The 19,418-nt window shown below is 39.4% G+C and overlaps 1 protein-coding gene across 5 annotated transcripts in view; it reads left to right on the top strand.

Annotated features, from left to right (window-relative positions):
• Positions 1–16,201, top strand: part of sema3ab (sema domain, immunoglobulin domain (Ig), short basic domain, secreted, (semaphorin) 3Ab) — a 57,446-nt gene extending 41,245 nt beyond the window's left edge. For all 5 annotated transcript variants that reach the window (XM_019273945.2, XM_019273937.2, XM_019273947.2 and 2 more), the window contains 16 exons: positions 390–550; positions 995–1,057; positions 4,083–4,202; positions 5,143–5,233; positions 6,011–6,130; positions 6,809–6,951; positions 8,707–8,821; positions 8,922–8,991; positions 9,103–9,247; positions 9,376–9,595; positions 9,699–9,790; positions 9,905–9,946; positions 10,430–10,587; positions 11,894–11,961; positions 13,181–13,326; positions 13,566–16,201. In XM_019273945.2, coding sequence (XP_019129490.2) covers positions 390–550; positions 995–1,057; positions 4,083–4,202; positions 5,143–5,233; positions 6,011–6,130; positions 6,809–6,951; positions 8,707–8,821; positions 8,922–8,991; positions 9,103–9,247; positions 9,376–9,595; positions 9,699–9,790; positions 9,905–9,946; positions 10,430–10,587; positions 11,894–11,961; positions 13,181–13,326; positions 13,566–14,099 — 2,288 coding nt within the window. In that variant the 3' untranslated portion in view covers positions 14,100–16,201. The remainder of the gene's footprint in view (positions 1–389; positions 551–994; positions 1,058–4,082; positions 4,203–5,142; positions 5,234–6,010; positions 6,131–6,808; positions 6,952–8,706; positions 8,822–8,921; positions 8,992–9,102; positions 9,248–9,375; positions 9,596–9,698; positions 9,791–9,904; positions 9,947–10,429; positions 10,588–11,893; positions 11,962–13,180; positions 13,327–13,565) is intronic.
• Positions 16,202–19,418: the final 3,217 nt, after the last annotated feature.

A 19,418-nucleotide genomic window follows, 5' to 3' on the forward strand; every position in this document is an offset into this window, starting at 1 on the left:
GACAAAAAAAAGAAGCGGGCTGTTAGTCTATTAGGGATATACTGTAGCCAAAACAAACTCATGTAACATTGTTTACGCATTCACTAGTGTACTCTCACGGTATAAAGCAGTGATCCTCAATCTGTCAGTGTATTTGGCACATCATAGCACCAGGCAGACCAGTGAATGGAGAGGTGAACCTGTGGTCACAGTAATTCTAGGTGGTTGGAAATGTTGAAAGTTTTCTAAGGCTATGTCTTTCAAGCAGCCCTTGGAAATGTAATAAAATAATTGAAATAAATATTGACCTGATGGATTTTTCTTTCATGCTGCCCACAGTTACTGTGATTTTCACAAAGTTATTATCATATTATGCTGATCATCACTTTTCTTTCCATTTTTGTCTGCAGACATGTTGGAGTCTAACAATCTTGTGACGTTTGAAGGCCTGGCCAACAGTTCGGCTTACCACACCTTCCTGTTGGATGAGGAGAAAGGGAGACTTGTGGTGGGAGCCAAGGACCACATCTTCTCTTTTAACCTCCTCAATGTCAGCAGAGACTATGTACAGGTAAAAAGCAATGTTTGATTTTCAGTCTGCCTGTTTGGTGGTTTCATCTGTTTATCCATTTATTATGACTGTAAGTCCTTTTCTGACGAACTTAATGTCTGCCTCGAGTGTGCATCTCCATCTAAATTGCTAGTCAGGTGCTCGGGTATCTTGGGACTTTCTTTTCTATTTCTACAGAAAAGTGCCTCATGAATATTTCAGACCAGGGCTGTCGCACACGATCACACGCTGTGCCAGGCATGTTAGCTGCTCTCTGCACACCTGGATGAATAATGAAGTAAACTGAAACAAAGTGGATAACAAATCGCGTTGTGACCCCTTCAGCCCTCATATATACACCTGCATGCACACAAGCTGTAGCTGGAATGAGTCGCTCTGTAAAAACTGATTCTAGGAGGGGATGATTCTTTTCTAACATGTACAGGAACTGTGTTTTTGTTGCAGATCCCTTGGCCAGCTTCTCCCACCAGGAGAGATGAATGCAAGTGGGCAGGAAAAGATCTCTCGGTAAGAGCTAAAACCATCCATCTTGCAAGTGGATGTCAGCATTTTGCCCCTCCAGTCCCACATATGTTTTGAAAATGTCTTTGTTCTTTTGTACTATGAAAGATGTGCAACTCTGCAGGTCTTAAAGTAAACCTTGTAGTTGCACTGGGATTACATGGATTGTGTGCCCCATATATTAATCACAGACAATACAAGTTTTTTGTCTTTCATCTTTCAGCTTGTTTATACCCTGTGTGTTGACATGTTCAATCTGTCATATGGACAACACACCGCCTAGCTCACCATAGATCTTGTCATAATCTCAGAGCCAAGATTGAACCCATCATTTGACCTTAATCACTTATCAAGCCTCTGGGCACTCCACTTAATAGAGTGAGGTCTTGGGACTGCTTTCCACCAGACCTACTGATATAACGGTACTGCATGAATAATGACTTGCTGTCATTTATTCGGGGATCATAGGCATTAGTGTCCCCATGTTATTAAACTCTAATTTTCCATGTTTCTCCCTTTGTACTCTAAAATTTCTGTATGTTCATTAAGCAGACTCTTTTCAGGTATTCTCAGATTAACCTCAGGGAGCACATCTGAACTGATCTGCTATAAAATAGATCCTATTGGACAAAATAGTTAATAAAAAAAAATGCTGTTTATTAGAAATGGAAAAAGCTATTCACCCCAGTTTAAATTAAATTTAAATGAATAAATAACACTTTAGGGTTTTACTTAAACTACATAATGAAGATAATTATCCTTATCCTGTGCTTCACAGTACAATATCTGAGCACAAAGCACAAACACCAAATTATCTGGGTTTTCTAAAGAAAAGAAAACAGTGTATTTCTTTGTTTAAGATAATTAGTTATTAAATTCTGAGGAGCTCAATTTAATCTTGGATCTGCAACAATGAAAATAGCTATTGTGGCATTAAGATACGGGTTTCTTTCAGAATCCTTACCTCACTCAACCCTTGCATGACAAGCCAAGCATCACATATCCCTGTATCTGGTCGAGTGCAGTTTTAGAGCAGCTTGTGTGGTGTGGTGAAACTCTGTGTAAACACACTGAGAGGTTGTCTCTGCTCCCTGCGAGCTATGTTATGAATTCTATCTTCAAAAGGGCCTAAGGCTGGAATGCAAAATCAAGGGAACGCTGTTTGTGCCTCAGTTCACTGCCTGGGCATCGGCCAGAACAGGGCAAGTTCTTCTGCCCTTCTAGCCTCCTCTATGGCTGATTTGAAGCGCCATGAAGTCCATTGTGTGTTTTCTGTAAACATTGTGGCAAGCATGAATAAGGTGCCCTTAGGGGGTGGTCTTTCTGTTATAGAGTCGGAGGAGAGTGAGAATTAAAGGAAGATGGAGAGTGAGTCTGTTGACGCTCCCTAATGAACTGTAAGCAAACACTTCGGGAGATTAGTCTGAGATGAAAGAAGGGATAGATGGGTATGAAAGGTGTGACAGTATACCCACACAAAGAAAAAGAAAGCTGCAGCTATTCCTTAGCCTAAGACATGTGCACAAAGTCAGTGCCCAACAGGAAAATTACTAAACAAGTTGTACAAAGCAGTATAAAGGAAAAATATTTGTTGTTCTTACTTTGTGCTTCCCTAATAGATTTATCATGTTTTTGCTCAGTTTTTCTTATCTGACACAAAATACAAAATCAAATCAAATACCAGACATTTGTGTAATGAGCTATGTGGATAACATTTGTTGATTGAATTGTGATTGTGAGAAGATAAAACATAAAACTGCTAATTCTGTAAGGATGTTATATTATTTATTAAAAACCCACTAACATAAGGTATGACATAGATGCACACACCTGTATAGTTTGAATCATCTTGTCTGCATCATGCTGATGATCAAGAGATCATGCTGATACATGTTTATTACTCAGATAAACCCACCCATAGAAACAGGTCATATAACAAATCCAAGGAAAGACAGCTGCTTAAATGTCAACAGAAGCTTACTCAAACAGAGGCTGCTGTCTGCTGATGACCTAGTAAAGCCAGATGAACTTGGTCATGCATAATTTGTGCACTATTCTCTCTTTTTTTTTCTTTTTTTTTTTGAATATGTGATGACACATTCAGTTTTATTTGAGGTCAGGTCTGCTCAGGCACGTGCCGCCAGTGCACGAGGAAATATGCCATATGGCAGCGGAGCAATACACACAACACATACAGATGCCTGTTGTGCAACAAACACACGCTTCCCTTAAATAAACTAAACTAAATAAACTATATCTGCAATATTACACCGAATGAATATGTCAGCAAGTAGTAAGTATGTAAGTTATAGTCCCTGAGTCCAGTCAAATACTTAAATATTCCTATATTCCTATAATAATCACAAAACAAAGCAATAAGAGTAGAACGCAGAATCCAAATCAAATGTTTTATTTTCTTCCTGTGAGAATAACAGAAAGCCAATGTTGACTTGCATTACTCATTTGTACAGGACTATTGCGGTCCACTTTCATTGATGGATTCTTGTTCTACAGCCTGTAGTTCCCCCCTTTATGAACTCCAGTTGTTCTATGTGGAATTACACAGGTCAAGGACCTAGAATCTCTGAAACAGGCATGGGAAGATGTCACTGAGTTCAGAGAAAAAGACTCAAGTGTGTCAGGGTGAAGCCAGGGCAGGCAGTAGTGTACGTACAGTAGAGGAAGTGCAAAAAATACAGATTCATGAATGATAATGTTTAGTCTGGTTATGTTTTTAGTATTACTCAGCACAGTGGTGGTGTTATTCTCTGGGGAATTACAGAAGATCACAGTAAGCTTTGCTCTCTGTTATCATCACAGATATTTAAGTATTAGATTTTTTCTGTGACCTGGGCTCTTAGTAAGGCATGACCTGTTTATCTATCCAGCAGTTCCACCACTTTTTGACTGACCCAAATGTCTCAGGTGCTATCACAACAAGCTTTTGGATAACTATGGCACTAGACACTGTGAAAATGATGGCTATAATTTTCTGTCAAAAGTGATTATTCTCCTTTGTTCTCTTCATCAGAGGGAGTGCTCAAATTTCATCAAGGTATTGCAGCCGTTCAACCAGACCCATATCTATGTGTGTGGGACAGGAGCCTTCCACCCTGTGTGTTCCTACCTGGAGGTGGGCAAGAAACCGGAGGTACGAGCCCACGTTACATTTTCTTTACTGCCTCCGCTGTGCCTCATACTAAAGTTTAAGTTATTTAAAGTCGTGACCATGTCTAGCTGGGTGTGAGTGCATTCTCTCCCTAATAAATGATTTGCTAAGTACATAAAAATCATTTCATTCAGCAAAACGAGGTGGAAAATTAAAAACAGGGTTTCATAGTCTGTGGAATTTCCAATTGGTCACTCTAATATGGAACTGCTGTGTGTGTGTGTGTGTTCAGTATGAGTGAAGGAAATTGCTCTCTTCTCCTCCAAATGTCACTGAGTCAGACTTATAAATGTGCGTTTCTTATTCATTAGATGCTATTTACAGACAATTAGAGGCAGGAAATTTCTCTGAGAAAAGCCATCTACTGCATATAGATCATAAACTAGAAATGTAATCTATCTAATGGGTTTCCTACACGTGCCGAGGTCACCAAGTCATAGCGAGTGATGAGATTTCTTCTTTTTATCCTCAGTCAGACAGTACACACAAAGGTTTCCTCAGATTTTTTGGTTTCCACATTTAGTGGCAATGTCACATGGTGTATTGTTTATCTGCTTCCTATATAAGCTATTTGAATTGAAATCATGTGTACAATTTTGGCATATATATCTAAAAACAAATAGTAATTTCTTGATGGCTGCACTTTCACATCTTATTTGTGTGATTCACTGTGAAACATTTGGGAACCTCCTGCTTTGGATTTAAATTTCAAATACATTTTTCCGCTCATTTACCACATTTTTCACCCAACTTGGTTGCCCTGATGTGTTGGCAGCAAAATGGGTTCCCCATTGAGAAATCCACTCATACTAAAACTTTTTTCCGCTGTATAATTTACATCTTCAATGAATGAAAACAATGTGAATCTCAACATATCATAGTTCACTACAATTCCTGTGACTTTCTGTCTCTTAATGTCCAGGACAGCGTGTTCAGACTGGAGTCTCACGTAGAGAACGGCAGAGGGAAGAGCCCCTATGATCCCAAGTTACTCACTGCCTCCATGCTAATTGGTGAGTTTAAGCCCGGATACACTGTGCTGTTCTCCTGCGTGTTAGAGCAAGGTCATATAAAAACATGGGAGTCCTAAAAACACACTTTGGCTTGCTCTTTCATTTCAGGAGATATATAGAGTGTAAAGTAAAACGTGAATAACAGAACGGGGCATTCCTGTCATTCATTACAAGGTGATCTGCTCTGTAGTTTGTATTTACACAGTGGGAACCCCTCATTGGCAGGACTATAAACTCTATTTCAATCTGAATGTACCTTCTTTAGTGCTGGGCGTGCCTGGCAGATGACACTTTATTGAGTTTTCTTTGCGCTGAATCCCCATTTTTGGCAAATAAAGCAGGTCTATGAGAGCATGTCTTTCTCTACCCCCAATTATTACCAGTCACATTGTGTTATATCACACCGTTTAAACTAGCAGATGGCTATTTTCCAGCCCATCACCCCTCATCTCCTCTCCCTTTTCTCTCTCCCCTCTCACAAGCATTATTATGTACTCCCCGTCTCACACCTCCATCCCTCCTCATCTGTCCCTCCATCCGTTCACCCCTCCCTTTTCAACCCTGCCTGCTGTGTTAATGTCAATTCCACACTCCTGATGTTCATCACGTCCATCATTGTCTGTGTTTTCTCAGGACTATCTGTTGTCTAGTCTATCTGTACTACTAAGCCCATTAACAATTCCTCAGACTTTACACCTGCATCACTAGTGTGATATCACCCCAAACTGTTTTCTCATCCATAGTTACAAGGCTAACACACGTTCATTTTGCTCTCAGATGGGGAACTGTATGCTGGAACATCAGCTGACTTCATGGGACGGGACTTTGCCATCTTTCGCACTCTTGGAAAGCATCACCCAATCAGGACAGAGCAACATGATTCTCGGTGGCTAAATGGTGAGAGCGAAAAGGAAAATTACTGGCCAACTCTTTTTCTATATATATCTATATATACTACAATCATGCCTTTAAATTAGTAGCTGTAATACAGCTCTCCACTTTTATGCGGACGACACTCAGCTATACTTGTATGTAAACCACCCTGATCTCAGAAAACTAACTTACGTAGATAACTGCCTGGACTCTCTGGACTATGACAGACATTGTTATTATACTTTTCTCAATATAAATTAGGAAAATAAAAAAAAGTGCTTATTATTGGTGCTTAAATCACCCTGCAGTTGCATCATGGACTTAAATCATTAATTACTGACCCGGATACAGTAAGCAGAATTTAGGTGCTATATTTGTCCATATTCTATCTTTCGAAATGATTTTGAATATTATGTGTAGGTATTGTAATTTATTGCACACTCCTGGTTTAGAATGGAAGCTGTAGTTTTTCTGTAGCTCAAAATAGTACACCGTTTCTTTTAACAAAGACGCAAGCGCAATGAACACATCACTGAAGCCTTTCTCTATTGTCTGCCTGTGGAGTCTTTGTGAACCGCATTGGTGACAAAAATGCTATAAAAAATAAGTAAACTTGAAAATGTGACGCATTTTGTAACTTACACAATTAATTACTAACTCGATTTTAAATCTCAAATGTGTGTGTCTTTCTGTGTGTTGCAGATCCCAGGTTTGTGGGTGTTCATCTGATTCCAGAGAGCGACAACCCAGAAGATGACAAAATCTACCTGTTCTTCAAAGAGAACGCTATAGATGGAGAGCATGCTGGGAAGGCCACACACGCTCGCATCGGACAGCTCTGCAAAGTATGCATACACAAATAAACACACAGCCACATATCTATGCAAACGTACACATACACACACAAGCTGGCTCACTCAAAGGAAAATTCAGTCAGACATACAAAAGCAGAAAGACAAAGACACACACACTTTTACACAGACATTATGTGAAATAGCTTCTGTATCTGGAAAAACACTTGACGGGTGTCTGAGTGGCTTTTATAATGGCAGGTTTCAGGGGCTGTTATCTGTGATTATTTTTAGCCTGGAGAAGAGTGGGCTTTGTTGTGAGTGGTACAATCGCCCCAGAAACCTGAGAGAAATGTTAAATGTCACCAGAACCTGAGAGGCAAAGATGCTGTCAATGGCAGCACTGTTATCCTAATGCCAGGCTTTGGCACTGATTGGGTCTGCTACACCCTCCAGCTGCAGGGCATGGTTATGTTAAATCGCTGGCCTTGTATCAGCTTTCACGTTCCAAATCCTATTGTTATTCATTTAGCAGGAATCCATTCAGCTGACTGCAGATCAGTGAGTGATGTCCAGACTCAACCTCCCATTTAACTGCATATCGTGCCTCTGTCATAACAGCCTGATTACCCATAATGTCAGGAATCTGCTATGCTCAACACAAGACAAGCCACCCATTATGCAAGATGTGTTATTAATTTGGGCCTACGCATATTTGGACACATTCTAATTCATAAATCAAAACCAAGTGAGATACGTTTTTATGAGCCAGCACTTTGTGCCTCTGTTGGTGTCCTATGTTTTGGAAAACAAACACTATACTGTGAGACACAAAGACACATACTATTAGGGTGTGTACTGGAACATACAGTACTTTCCGAAGCAGTCTTCTTCACAACATCTAAAAATGTTTTTATTTTTCACACTATTCATCATTGGAAATGTGTTTTAAAGAGACAAATATTAACGTTTGGTTGATTAAGAGAAAACACACCATCAATGAAATGTCTTGTTGTCATGGCTTGCTTAATGTCTTTCAAATAAGCTCTCTAGAATATATCATACATTGAGATATCATTGTGTAGTGTGTTTCAAATCAATTTTGTGGAAAGAATCTGTCAAGACCATTAAAGACAGTTCACAAGTTTCTTCTGAAAATGTATCATCATATGACCAGCAAATCCAATTGAAGAAACTGTGTTTTAACATAGATGTATTACCTCATGATCTGACCCTGTAAATGGTCTACAAGGCTGTCTACTGTAAGTAAGGTATATGCTTGCATAAGTTCTAATCTCGAGGTCTTTTAAGGTTTCTTGATAAGCCATGTCTCCACCTACACTAAAAGTTCAAAGTTTTATGTATTACCACTTCTCTTGAATTTCTAAAGGGATATTGGCCATTTCTTTCCATATCTATCTTGTGTCTATAGTATGTTTTAAAAGGCATAAGAGAAGGGAAAATAACAATGCATCAATTGCATAGGCAGTTCTCTATAACCAACCAGCAAGAGAATGCCTCACCTCACTCAACTAAAGGGTACTGAGGCATATATTTTCAGCACAGCAGCAGAGTATTAAATCAGGCAAAGCAAGTTTGTCATTACATTTGATAGGCTATATGTTTTTCTCATTTTAGACATAAAGCTACATATGACTAGACAAACTTACTGTAAAGAAAGTTGTCTAAAGATTCTGTGATATATTGTTATATGCTAAAAAGTAAATAGAACACAATTGTATAAATTGTAAATATTTCTGTAGTTGCCAAATATATAAATGCCATGTCTACATGTGATCTGTCCAACAGAATGATTTGGGAGGTCACAGGAGTCTGGTAAATAAGTGGACTACCTTCTTGAAGGCTCGGCTTGTTTGTTCCGTTCCTGGCAATAATGGAATAGAAACGCATTTTGACGAACTACGTAAGCGATTTCTCTCACACCTTAAAACATGTCAGATGATAATGAAATGCTTTTAATGGAGGATATGTCTGTGATATAATGTCTTCTCCTTGGCTTTCAGAGGATGTTTTTCTCATGAGCACAAAGGATCCTAAGAGTCCAATCATCTATGCAGTATTTACTACATCCAGGTACTGTGGATGACATTGAAATACCTTACGTCAAAATCACTAAACGCATGACTTGTGTTTTCAACAAGAACCTGCCCTTCCCTTATTTGATTAATTCTTTCTGCCCATTAGCAACATCTTCAAAGGTTCAGCTGTGTGTATGTACAGCATGACAGATATCAGGAGAGTGTTCTTGGGCCCTTACGCTCATAGAGATGGACCCAACTACCAGTGGGTGCCCTTCCAGGGACGTGTTCCCTACCCACGTCCTGGCACTGTGAGTATAGTATGGTCTTAGCTATTAACTCAGTGTGTCATAAACTGGCCCTAAAAGTTAATTCTAATGTTCTAATTATGCTGTCCTACAGCGTAATTGTCATAACAATTACTTTTTTTTCCCTGCAGTGCCCAAGCAAGACATTTGGAGGATTTGATACAACTAAGGACCTTCCTGATGAAGTTGTAACCTTTGCCAGAAGCCACCCAGCTATGTTCAACCCTGTCTACCCCATTAACAATCGACCTATCATAGTCAAAACTGATGTTGACTACCAGTTCACCCAGATAGTGGTGGATAAAGTAGAAGCTGAGGATGGACAGTATGACGTTATGTTCATTGGCACAGGTATAAGCATTTGCATACATGCTGTATACTATAAACTGGAAAACTGTTAAATGATATACAGAGTAGATGTTAACTTAATACATGTGCTTCCATTTTGTGCTAGACATGGGAACGATACTGAAAGTGGTATCCATCCCCAGAGGCTCCTGGCATGACCTGGAGGAAGTCCTATTGGAAGAAATGACTGTGTTCAGAGTAGGTTATTCTATTATCACCTACAGTATATTAATCCTCCAGGGTAAACGGATGACTGTAGAATCACCAGTGAATCATCAAGTTTTGTCTCATAAATCTGTCATTTTCTTACAGGAACCAACAGCCATTACAGCAATGGAGCTTTCAACTAAACAGGTATTGATTGCAGTTCTTATTCCAAATTCATATAGCAACATGTGTAATAGAACAAAGCACTGTAACCACAGATGATATCAAACATATATCAAGATAATTCTATGAGAAACATGTAGAGATAAATCACACAAGCTGAAAAACCTGTCGCTTAGAAAGTGAAAGCTTTTCCCCAAAGGAGACACACCTTGCTGCACACTTTGAGATGAAACACTTTATCACAAAAGATCTCAATTGTAGGCTTTTGAACAGTTAACTCATAGACTTAAATGGCAGGCACAAACAAAACAAGTCAGCTAATTGACAGGTAGGAGGGTAGTAAACACCTGTCCACATTCCTGACTTGTATTGTTGCTTCACCAAAAACATAAGCTGAGCCAGAAATAGGTCTATTACTCAAAGCACACCACCCATCTAGACCTAAAACCTAAATTGTAGCTCCTAAGACATGAAGTATCTGAATCTTTCTCTCTTTTACCTGCACAGCAACAACTGTACCTAGGCTCAGACATCGGTGTGTCCCAAATGCCTTTGCATCGGTGTGAGGTTTATGGGAAGGCCTGTGCTGAATGCTGCCTGGCAAGGGACCCGTATTGTGCATGGGATGGCACTGAGTGCTCCAGATACTTTCCCATGGCTAAGAGGTACTTAATACATACTCCACATTCATACTTGTCATGTCGCCATCCTGCCATTGTGTTTTACAAGTTGTTCAACACCTACGACTAATCTGATAAATAATTAGTTTGCCTACAATGCAATATGATACATCCAACCACAACAGCTGGTATTTTAACACATCTGTTTAAATGTACACATTAAAACACAAATAAAACATTAAATTAAATTAAAATTAAACTTTTAAATCTGAAATGAACAAAAATCAACAGAAAGGTGTATTTGTGCTTTGCATCAGAGCAACCTGCTTTGAATTTAAGAATCGTTTTTCTTTAACATACGATACTATAGTATATATAGTATAAGACTATATTTTACAGAGGTAAAACCAGATTATATAGAACTGTTTTTACAAGTATTGAGGGCATATGCATATGTCACTGTCTGCGATTCAAGAGTAGTAGGCTTTGTATAGTATAGTGCAGGCTTTGTATATTTGCCAAAAAACCCTAAAGGTATATGGTGTCGTGTTTCTACCAGAAAGCTAGAAATATAACCTGCCTCATGTGTTTACTGTAAATGAGAACCAATGTCAGCGATGTCTGCAGGCTGTCTGGGTGAACCAGGGGTGAGGTTGGTGCTAGTGGTTCGGTAGTAGTGTGGTTGTATTAGCGGACTGATCTGTATGTGTTCTCTGTGTGCACCCTCCCACTCATAGCTCCATGGACCTTATTGATTTGAATGTTGAAGCTGCACAGTATCCTGTTCTCGCTGTTAGTTGGAGTCCTACATTCAAAAATAAGACAGCCAGAGAAAACCCTCACTTCCAATTACCAGCACACCAACTCTGAGTTGTAACAATGGGAAGCAGTGGGAGGGAAAAGTTATCAGTTTGCTTTGGTGTCTCCATAGTTTCTTCAATTACTGTTTACAGAAAATATACTCAAGGTTTGATACTCAAAACTCAATCTCTTTTTGCATCTGGAACCTGGAGAGACAACATGCTGAAATGACTGATTGGGTTTGAATTCCTCTGTCATGCACACCCTATAATTAAAGCTTTTCTGTGATGCTGCCTGTCGTTAGTTTATCTATTTATGTTGGCGTCCGGTCTTGCTGCATATCCAAACCACCTTCAGATACACACCTACACACACACACGCTCCCTGTGCACACACATATTCTCTCTCTCTCTCTCTCTCTCTCTCTCTCTCTCTCTCTCTCTCTCTCTCTCACACACACACACACACACACACACACACACACACTCATACAAAGAAACTGGTGTGTATGCTGACTCATCAAGGTGTTTTTTTATTTGTGTTTCTGTAGGAGGACAAGGAGACAAGATATCAGAAATGGAGACCCACTCACACAATGCTCAGATCTACAACACCATGGTACATATATGAAACATATATATTTTATAAACTATGTATGATCAAAGCAATGTGTAATAAGATTTCAATGTTGGTTTTAGATTAGGCATTATTAATCTGACTAACAACACATTTTTTTAAAATTTCTAAATACTATATGGAAGCACATAACAATCTTTTTCCAACAGCATAACACAAAGAGCTTTGAATTTATTTCTCTTTGGAACATGGCTGGCCTTTCCCAAAGCAATCAAAATAGTAGAGAAGCCAGATGAATGTGGGTGGCGGTGTGTCTTTGCATTTTATGTGCTTCTGGTGGTGTGAAGATTAAAGTCGGTCCATGTGAAGCTTATAATTAACATGGTCAGAATTCCTCCAAGTCTCCTCTCTGTCGCCAAGCCCTCCACTCTACTGCCCTGTTAGTGGTCTTAGTCCAAAAACAGGACTCACACTAATCTTGTTGTCTTGATTATACATTTCTTTCATTTCAGTGGACAGAACAAAAGAAACAAAACTCTTATTGAAAGCTGTTCATTTGAGGAGGAGGAATACAAAATAAATACTGTTACCTGTTGCTACCCACTCTGTAGGCAGCAACACTTTTGTTTGGACATTTTAACGCATTTTAGATACAGCACTCTATTCAAAAGAAATATATATATAATGATAAAAGAGAAGGGAATAACAGTATATTATAGTAGGGTTCACTGGACTCACTCTGAATGATTATATTTACAACATGATTTAAGAGATCAATCAGGAAAAACACTGACCTTACAGTGCTAAAGCTCTCTGACAGTATATCATTGCACAGACTCGCCTGTATATACTTGCTGTATAAAATCCAGATTTTAGTTACAGTCTATTTCCTCTAATGACTGCTCTGTGGTGGGAGCTGCCTACTCTGCACATGATTGAGTGTGATAAGAAAAGAAACAGAATAATGTGACAAAATAATGTAAAATGCAGTCACTGAAAGAAAAAAAACCCCAGCCCCTTGACATAGGAAATATTTGGAGGCAGGCAGAGAAAAAGAAGAAAAGCAGACAGAGAGTTATACAGAAAATCACTAAAAATCACAAAAGCTGCTAAACCTGTGTTGTGTTTTTACCTATAAAACATATAACTATCACATTAAGTTATAACCACAATCAATACTATCTGCAATAAATTACAAAAATCGTAAATTTTAACAAACTTGCCTGACTAATATATTCTGATTTTTTTTTTTGTTATCAAGATGAACTAAATGGGAAGACGACTCTCATGGATAAAACAGTGTATGGTGTGGAGAACAGCAGCACCTTCCTTGAGTGCAGTCCCAAGTCCCAGAGAGCCATGACATATTGGCAGTACCAGCGCTCTACTGATGACCGCAAACAAGAGGTTGGCACTACCTCAGCACACACTTCATCTATTTTGTTGAAATAAATTCAGATACAATCTGTCTGCGGAACAAATTAATAATGATGAGTCTTCAGAATGGAGATAATTTTAGATAGCAATAGTATAATATTTTATGAATACTTAGCCATCAGGCATAGCTGATTAGATTTTTGGAAATGTTGAGTCTCATATTTTTATCTCTGTGTCCTTCTTTTGCTTCCAATTTTCTCATTCTGTAGCTTAAATCAGAGGAACGTTTCATCCGTACAGACCAGGGCTTACTGATTCGCACGCTTAACAAGAAGGATTCCGGGATCTATCTGTGTCAGGCAGTGGAGCACGGCTTCATGCAAACACTTCTGAAGGTGACCTTAGAGGTAATTGACACCGAGCGCCTGGAGGATCTGCTACATCGCGATGAAGAGGCCACAGCCATCGCCCCTGCCCAGGAACGTCCCACACCTCAAGAAACTCCCAATCAAAAGCTGTGGTACAGAGACTTTCTGTCTTTGGTCAATCACCCGACTCTGAACAGTGTGGACGAGTTCTGTGAGCAGGTGTGGAAAAGGGAGAGGAAGCACAGGAGGCAGAAAGCTCACCTGGTGCAGCAAGTACAAATACACCAGCAGCAACAGCAGCAGAAGGTTGTGGTGAACCCTCACACCCACATGCATGCTCAAGGGCTGGCAGCCAAGTGGAAACACCTGCAAGAGAGGCAGAAGGGTCGCAACCGCAGGACCCATGAACTGGAAAGGGCCCCTCGCAGTGTCTGACCTATAAACCTTGAGTTTTAACACCCAAATCTGAAACCACACCCTGTTCTCATTCTGTAACCCTGATTAACTTAGCCACTTGTCTCCTTCATACTGAGATACAGACTTCTTCCACAAAGACTGGGTAGAAAAGTTAAACTGGAAAAAGGTCATACTACCCTGATTCTGTGCGTGGGCAGCCATGTTTACAGTACGCCAGTACCGAGGACTGCAGGAAGCAGGATGTTGTATCACACCAGACCATTGGAGCATATTATCTCAGCTGGCCTCTGTGGCCTGAACACTGCAGAGGGACAGTGTCAACCAACACAAGAACTGGAAACATATATCAACACTATAGACATGACTGACTCCATGTTGAGACGACTGTGTTAATGGCATTGTCTCATGGCATGCTAGTTAGGTGTCTTTATCAGTGTGAAACTAAAGTAGAAACCTGAAAATACCCAATAATTACTTTTCTACTTCACAAATATGAAAGAAGGGGAGGTGGGATTGTATTAAACGCAGTGTGGAGAGTTAATGGACTTGCAGTGTTTTACAAGCACAAAATAAGTAAAGCTCGAGGAAAGCACACAATGGGATGTTTGGTAATTTTTTAGGTATTATAGAAGGTTAAATAAATCAACATGAAAAAGGAAAATGCCCAAGCACTGCAAGAAACTGGGAGCAACAGTCACCACTTGTCAACAAATATAATTATGTAGCTAAGATGTGTAAATACTGTATCCTCATACTAAAGGGAATGGCTTGCAGTTGTCTTGTTGCTTTATGTTGTTTCCCCAAATAGAAATTTATTTAAGATAAAGTCTTAGGACTTTATCTCCCAAAAGGGAGATCTTGTAATAGTCTTTGTGTCGGCGCCCTAGATAAGCTTCCCAAACAAAGTCAGGTTTCATTATTATGTTTTGTTTTTAAATCATCTGATTCCTTCCAGTGTCAACAGTCACTGACTGTCACTTCACAGGGATGTCAGCTGCATCATTTCAGTGCACGAAATGTCATACTGAGTTCTTCCATGTTCATTTCTTTGTATACACTTTGTTTCCAATACATGTGTATTTATTGATATACAATTATGTACATTGTGAAAATATTTTTAGTTTTTTTCTTGCAATTTATCATTTAGTTTGATTTATTTGAATGGCATCACCAAACTCTTAAAATAACTGTATTATCACAAATACTGTAGTAAGACTGGAACTTATTTATCAATATTGGTCAATATTACATGCATTACATATCAAATGCACTAAGCAATAACCCAGTATCCATATTGTATGTTTTCTTCCACATTTATTGCCTCATATTCATTTTCTTCACAGGCAGCGCAGTGTACAAACTTCATTTCACTGCATGTGACATAAAAAAACAACAACTTGTTTTTCGGATTATAATAATTCTTTATTATACAATGCGCACACAAACACAAACCTGGAATGTAGCTGTGAACATTATGTAAATATAAATATTATGGTCTATGTTCGACAAGTATGACACTGTGTACTAGTGCATGTGAATACTATTGTAGTGTTCCTGTTTTGCTATAGCAATGATATACTAGTCTGGTGTTGTCACTGTTATTCTGTTGTTTGCTTATGCAGTACACAATATTAACTATTTCAAAGATGTACATAATATTTCTGTTATGACTCCAAACTGTATAATTGATAATTCCTGAAATAGGTATTCATAAAAAAAAAGATAAACAAGATCTAAACAGGATCTTATTGTGGATTTAAATGTCCACAGACCGCTTAACAACAATGAACAATAACACTGAACAATGTCAGTTGAGCATTGCAACACATCAGTATGTCAGATGACCTTGTCTAGTGAGTGTTTGCAAACCTCATCTGTCGTGGAAGCCATGACAGAGGAAGATGAGAAACAGCTGGAGCTCGAGAAACTGACAAGAAGAGTTGTGGAACGTGGCCATATGATAAGATCATCATAATAAAGAGAAAACGGTGCCTCACTGCATCTGTCTTGGACATACAATGAAAGTGAGGAAATGAAGTGCTGCTGCTGCTGCTGCTTTTTGGCATGATGGTGATGGTGGTGATGTGTTCTACTGATCTAATAAATGTCTCTTCATAAAGTGCTGGTTTCATTAAATCAATTTTTTAATATGCTGTGTCCTGCTGCTATCATGGTATGTGGTTAGTGAGAAAAAAAAAAGTTTCCTGTGGCGTAGATGATCAGATTAGATTTTGGAACACCTTGCTGCGTATATTTCCATATTAATGAAAAACTTCTATAAACTTGTAGAACTTATCTTTAATACTGGGATTTATTTAACACTGTCTGTTACATCCATATTGAAAAATACTGTAATGACATAGAAAGATGGGCTGATGAATGATTTAAATAACTGAAGTTAATTAACATAACTGAAAGAAAATAGTGCCTCTTTTACTATAATGTGTACTGAAAAATGAATCTGTGTACTATGTTGTGCCTCAGGCAGTAGAGGAAGTACTGTAAGTTGTTATTAAGACCTGGATGTGTGATGTGATGTGAATAATACATGAGGTCCCCTACAGTCTCAAGCTGAAACCCAGCAGTTATATTTGCATATCTACAGGAGTTAGAGGCCAAAGATACAGTATAACATCAGACTTCAGTGTCTGCAGCTCAAGCAGAACCTAGAAAAACAAAAACAAAATAGAAAACCAACATCTTGCAATCAAATATCAGTTCTTAGGGGTTTGACAAAACTTCATTTCAATATGAGCTGTGTTTTACTACTGCCCTCTGGTGGTTATAATAGAAAAGCACACGTTCATCCCTACAGTACAGTACATGGAAAAAGTGATTTCACATTTTCCATCTGTTCATATAGAATATAATGATTGCTATCGGTGTAGATATGGCAGTCCTGAAGCTGCAGCTGAAAATGTAACAGACTTTTTTATCACGATAGAGCATCTGTTGACACCTATGGTCACCTTTGATCCAAGGTCAAAGGTCAGTCAGCGTATGCCTCATCTGGGCTTTGACCTTGACCTTCTGCAGTCAAACCAACTGCTACTGTGGGAGCTTTCAGCCCAAACTGCCTCAGGCACTTCAAAGGGAATGCTATTGAGAGGCTCTAGTGTTGATAGTGTCACCTGGGAGAACACACACACCTTTGAAATGAATATTTTTGGGTATGTGTGTATGTGGCTCAGACAAAAAGAGAGGAGTCTGGGAGATGCAAAATAAAGTTAATTGTTAGTCATGGTCATCACCTGGTTTTGTTACCCAACTTTTGACCACGGTCTGACATTACTAAACTTTGCCATTTCTACTTCCTAATGAACCACAAATGCAGAGAAGGCTTGAGCAAAAACAGAGAGACAAAGATCAATGGAAAGTTCAGCATACAGTGTACATTTTCACACCATCATGTCATCATAGAGTCTACGGAAAATAAGGATTTCAGAGCTTTCTGCCTCCAAATACAAAAGTTCTTCATAGGATTGCTTTTTGGCATTGCGGTCATACCTGCAACACACAGCATGACTGCCCTCCGGTGGCTGGAGGGACCTCTTTCAATACGGTTCAGCTCCATCTGCCTGATGATGGAAAATAGTAGCTCACAGTCAAGGACATGGATGAGTGAGAAGGGCCTCTCCGATACTCACACAAAGGACCACTACACCCAATGGAAAAACTGACACGTGAGTGACAGAGTGGGAGAATAGGGAGAAGCGCGGTCTAGGCCTGATTTTTTGGCAAAAGAAAGCATTCATCTTGAACACATCTTAATGTTAATCTTCAGTTATTATAATTCAGCACATGCCAATTCAATTCCAAGACATTTATGACACATAATACACCTAAAAACACAAACAAGTTCTGTCTAAAAGATAGTACACGTGGGTGACACCACATGATCTGATAAGTGATCAGATAAATGAAAATCTGACAAGATTGCATGAAATGTAGAAATGGAATAACTGGAGAGAGTGGAAAGGAACATGAGTGTGATTACTCACCTTGTCTGTTTCATCATGTGAGACTAATCTGGCCCCATTATATACTCTCGACAAAAGAGGTGTGGATTAAGAGTCATCTGGCAGGCAGCTGAGTGAATATGTAAGACACACACAGTGCATTAGTCTCTTTCCCACAGACACTCATCATATTTTACTGCAGCTGCATCCTTTACTGCAGCTATGGGGGAGAGGCATCAGTGTATTCACCCCTATAAGGAGGCTTGCGAAAAGTGAAATGGAGCAGAGATAGAGTCATTTATTTTACACTAGTGACAATACACTGGGTTGATGCTCCACTAAGCCCAGTAGGGTTCTGCTGGAGACATGCACAGATCCAGCTGGTTTGTTCCAGGTCACCTCGAGAGACAACACATTGGTTTATCTGGAAGATTGATGGAAAATTCCAAAAGCGGAAGATCCAGCTCAAAGTTTTATCATAAAGATCCACATAGTTTTTGTGGATGTTTGGATTTTAATGCAAACCACAGACATGGATACTCCACAGTTTTCTTAAAGGTGGATGTGCTACACAGCTAGAAGACATGGAGAGAAATACATCCCCCTCAGTCCCAGTGCACCCAAACACAATCCACTCAGCTACAACATTTCTGACATTTACTCAACTAAAGAATGACCCACTGACGGCATCCAGCCCATTAGCCAGGCAAGAAATAACATTCATGTGTCATAAACTCGGTTTTGCCACCTTATAGCAGAGTATGGTATATCACAGCACTCTCTGAGTGAGGTAATGATCTGTTCCTTTCCCTCCAGCTGTCACTTATCAAAAGCTTGTAGATTTCTGGCAGTGTCCCTCTCTGCGTCACAGAGTCAATACCGGTGGTGGAAGTGCGTGAGTGGGGGTGGATTATAAAGTTATTTTCTGGAAAACTTTTGCGGGATGGCCGTGATTTACTAGATAATAGATGGATAATGCTTTGAAGCACAGTCAGAATCATGTGTGTGTCTGTGTGTGCTGCTTTCCATCAAACTTTAGTGGCGTGTTAGCATGCAGGGGCGCATCCCTTGCCTGGGGTAAAACAGAGGACAGGGTATTAAGCTGTGGCAGCTTGGCAGTGGTAATGCTAGTGGTGTGCTATACAGCTGGCAGGAACCTCGAGTGCCTTTCGGCTATGAGTGACAGCATGGCACAAGAGGTTTAGACTAGTGGTATGACAAGAACTTTAGCTCATTTCCTATGTGGAAAAGAGCTGCCAGTGCTATAATGTTATTTTTATGTCTGTCACATACTCATTGTGTAGTCTACTTTACCATTTTACTGTATCGCAACTTATTTTACAAAACCCGCTTTCTTTTATCCAAATATTTGACATGA

Source organism: Larimichthys crocea, chromosome XXI (assembly GCF_000972845.2).
Source record: "Larimichthys crocea isolate SSNF chromosome XXI, L_crocea_2.0, whole genome shotgun sequence".
Classification (NCBI taxonomy): Eukaryota; Metazoa; Chordata; class Actinopteri; family Sciaenidae; genus Larimichthys; species Larimichthys crocea.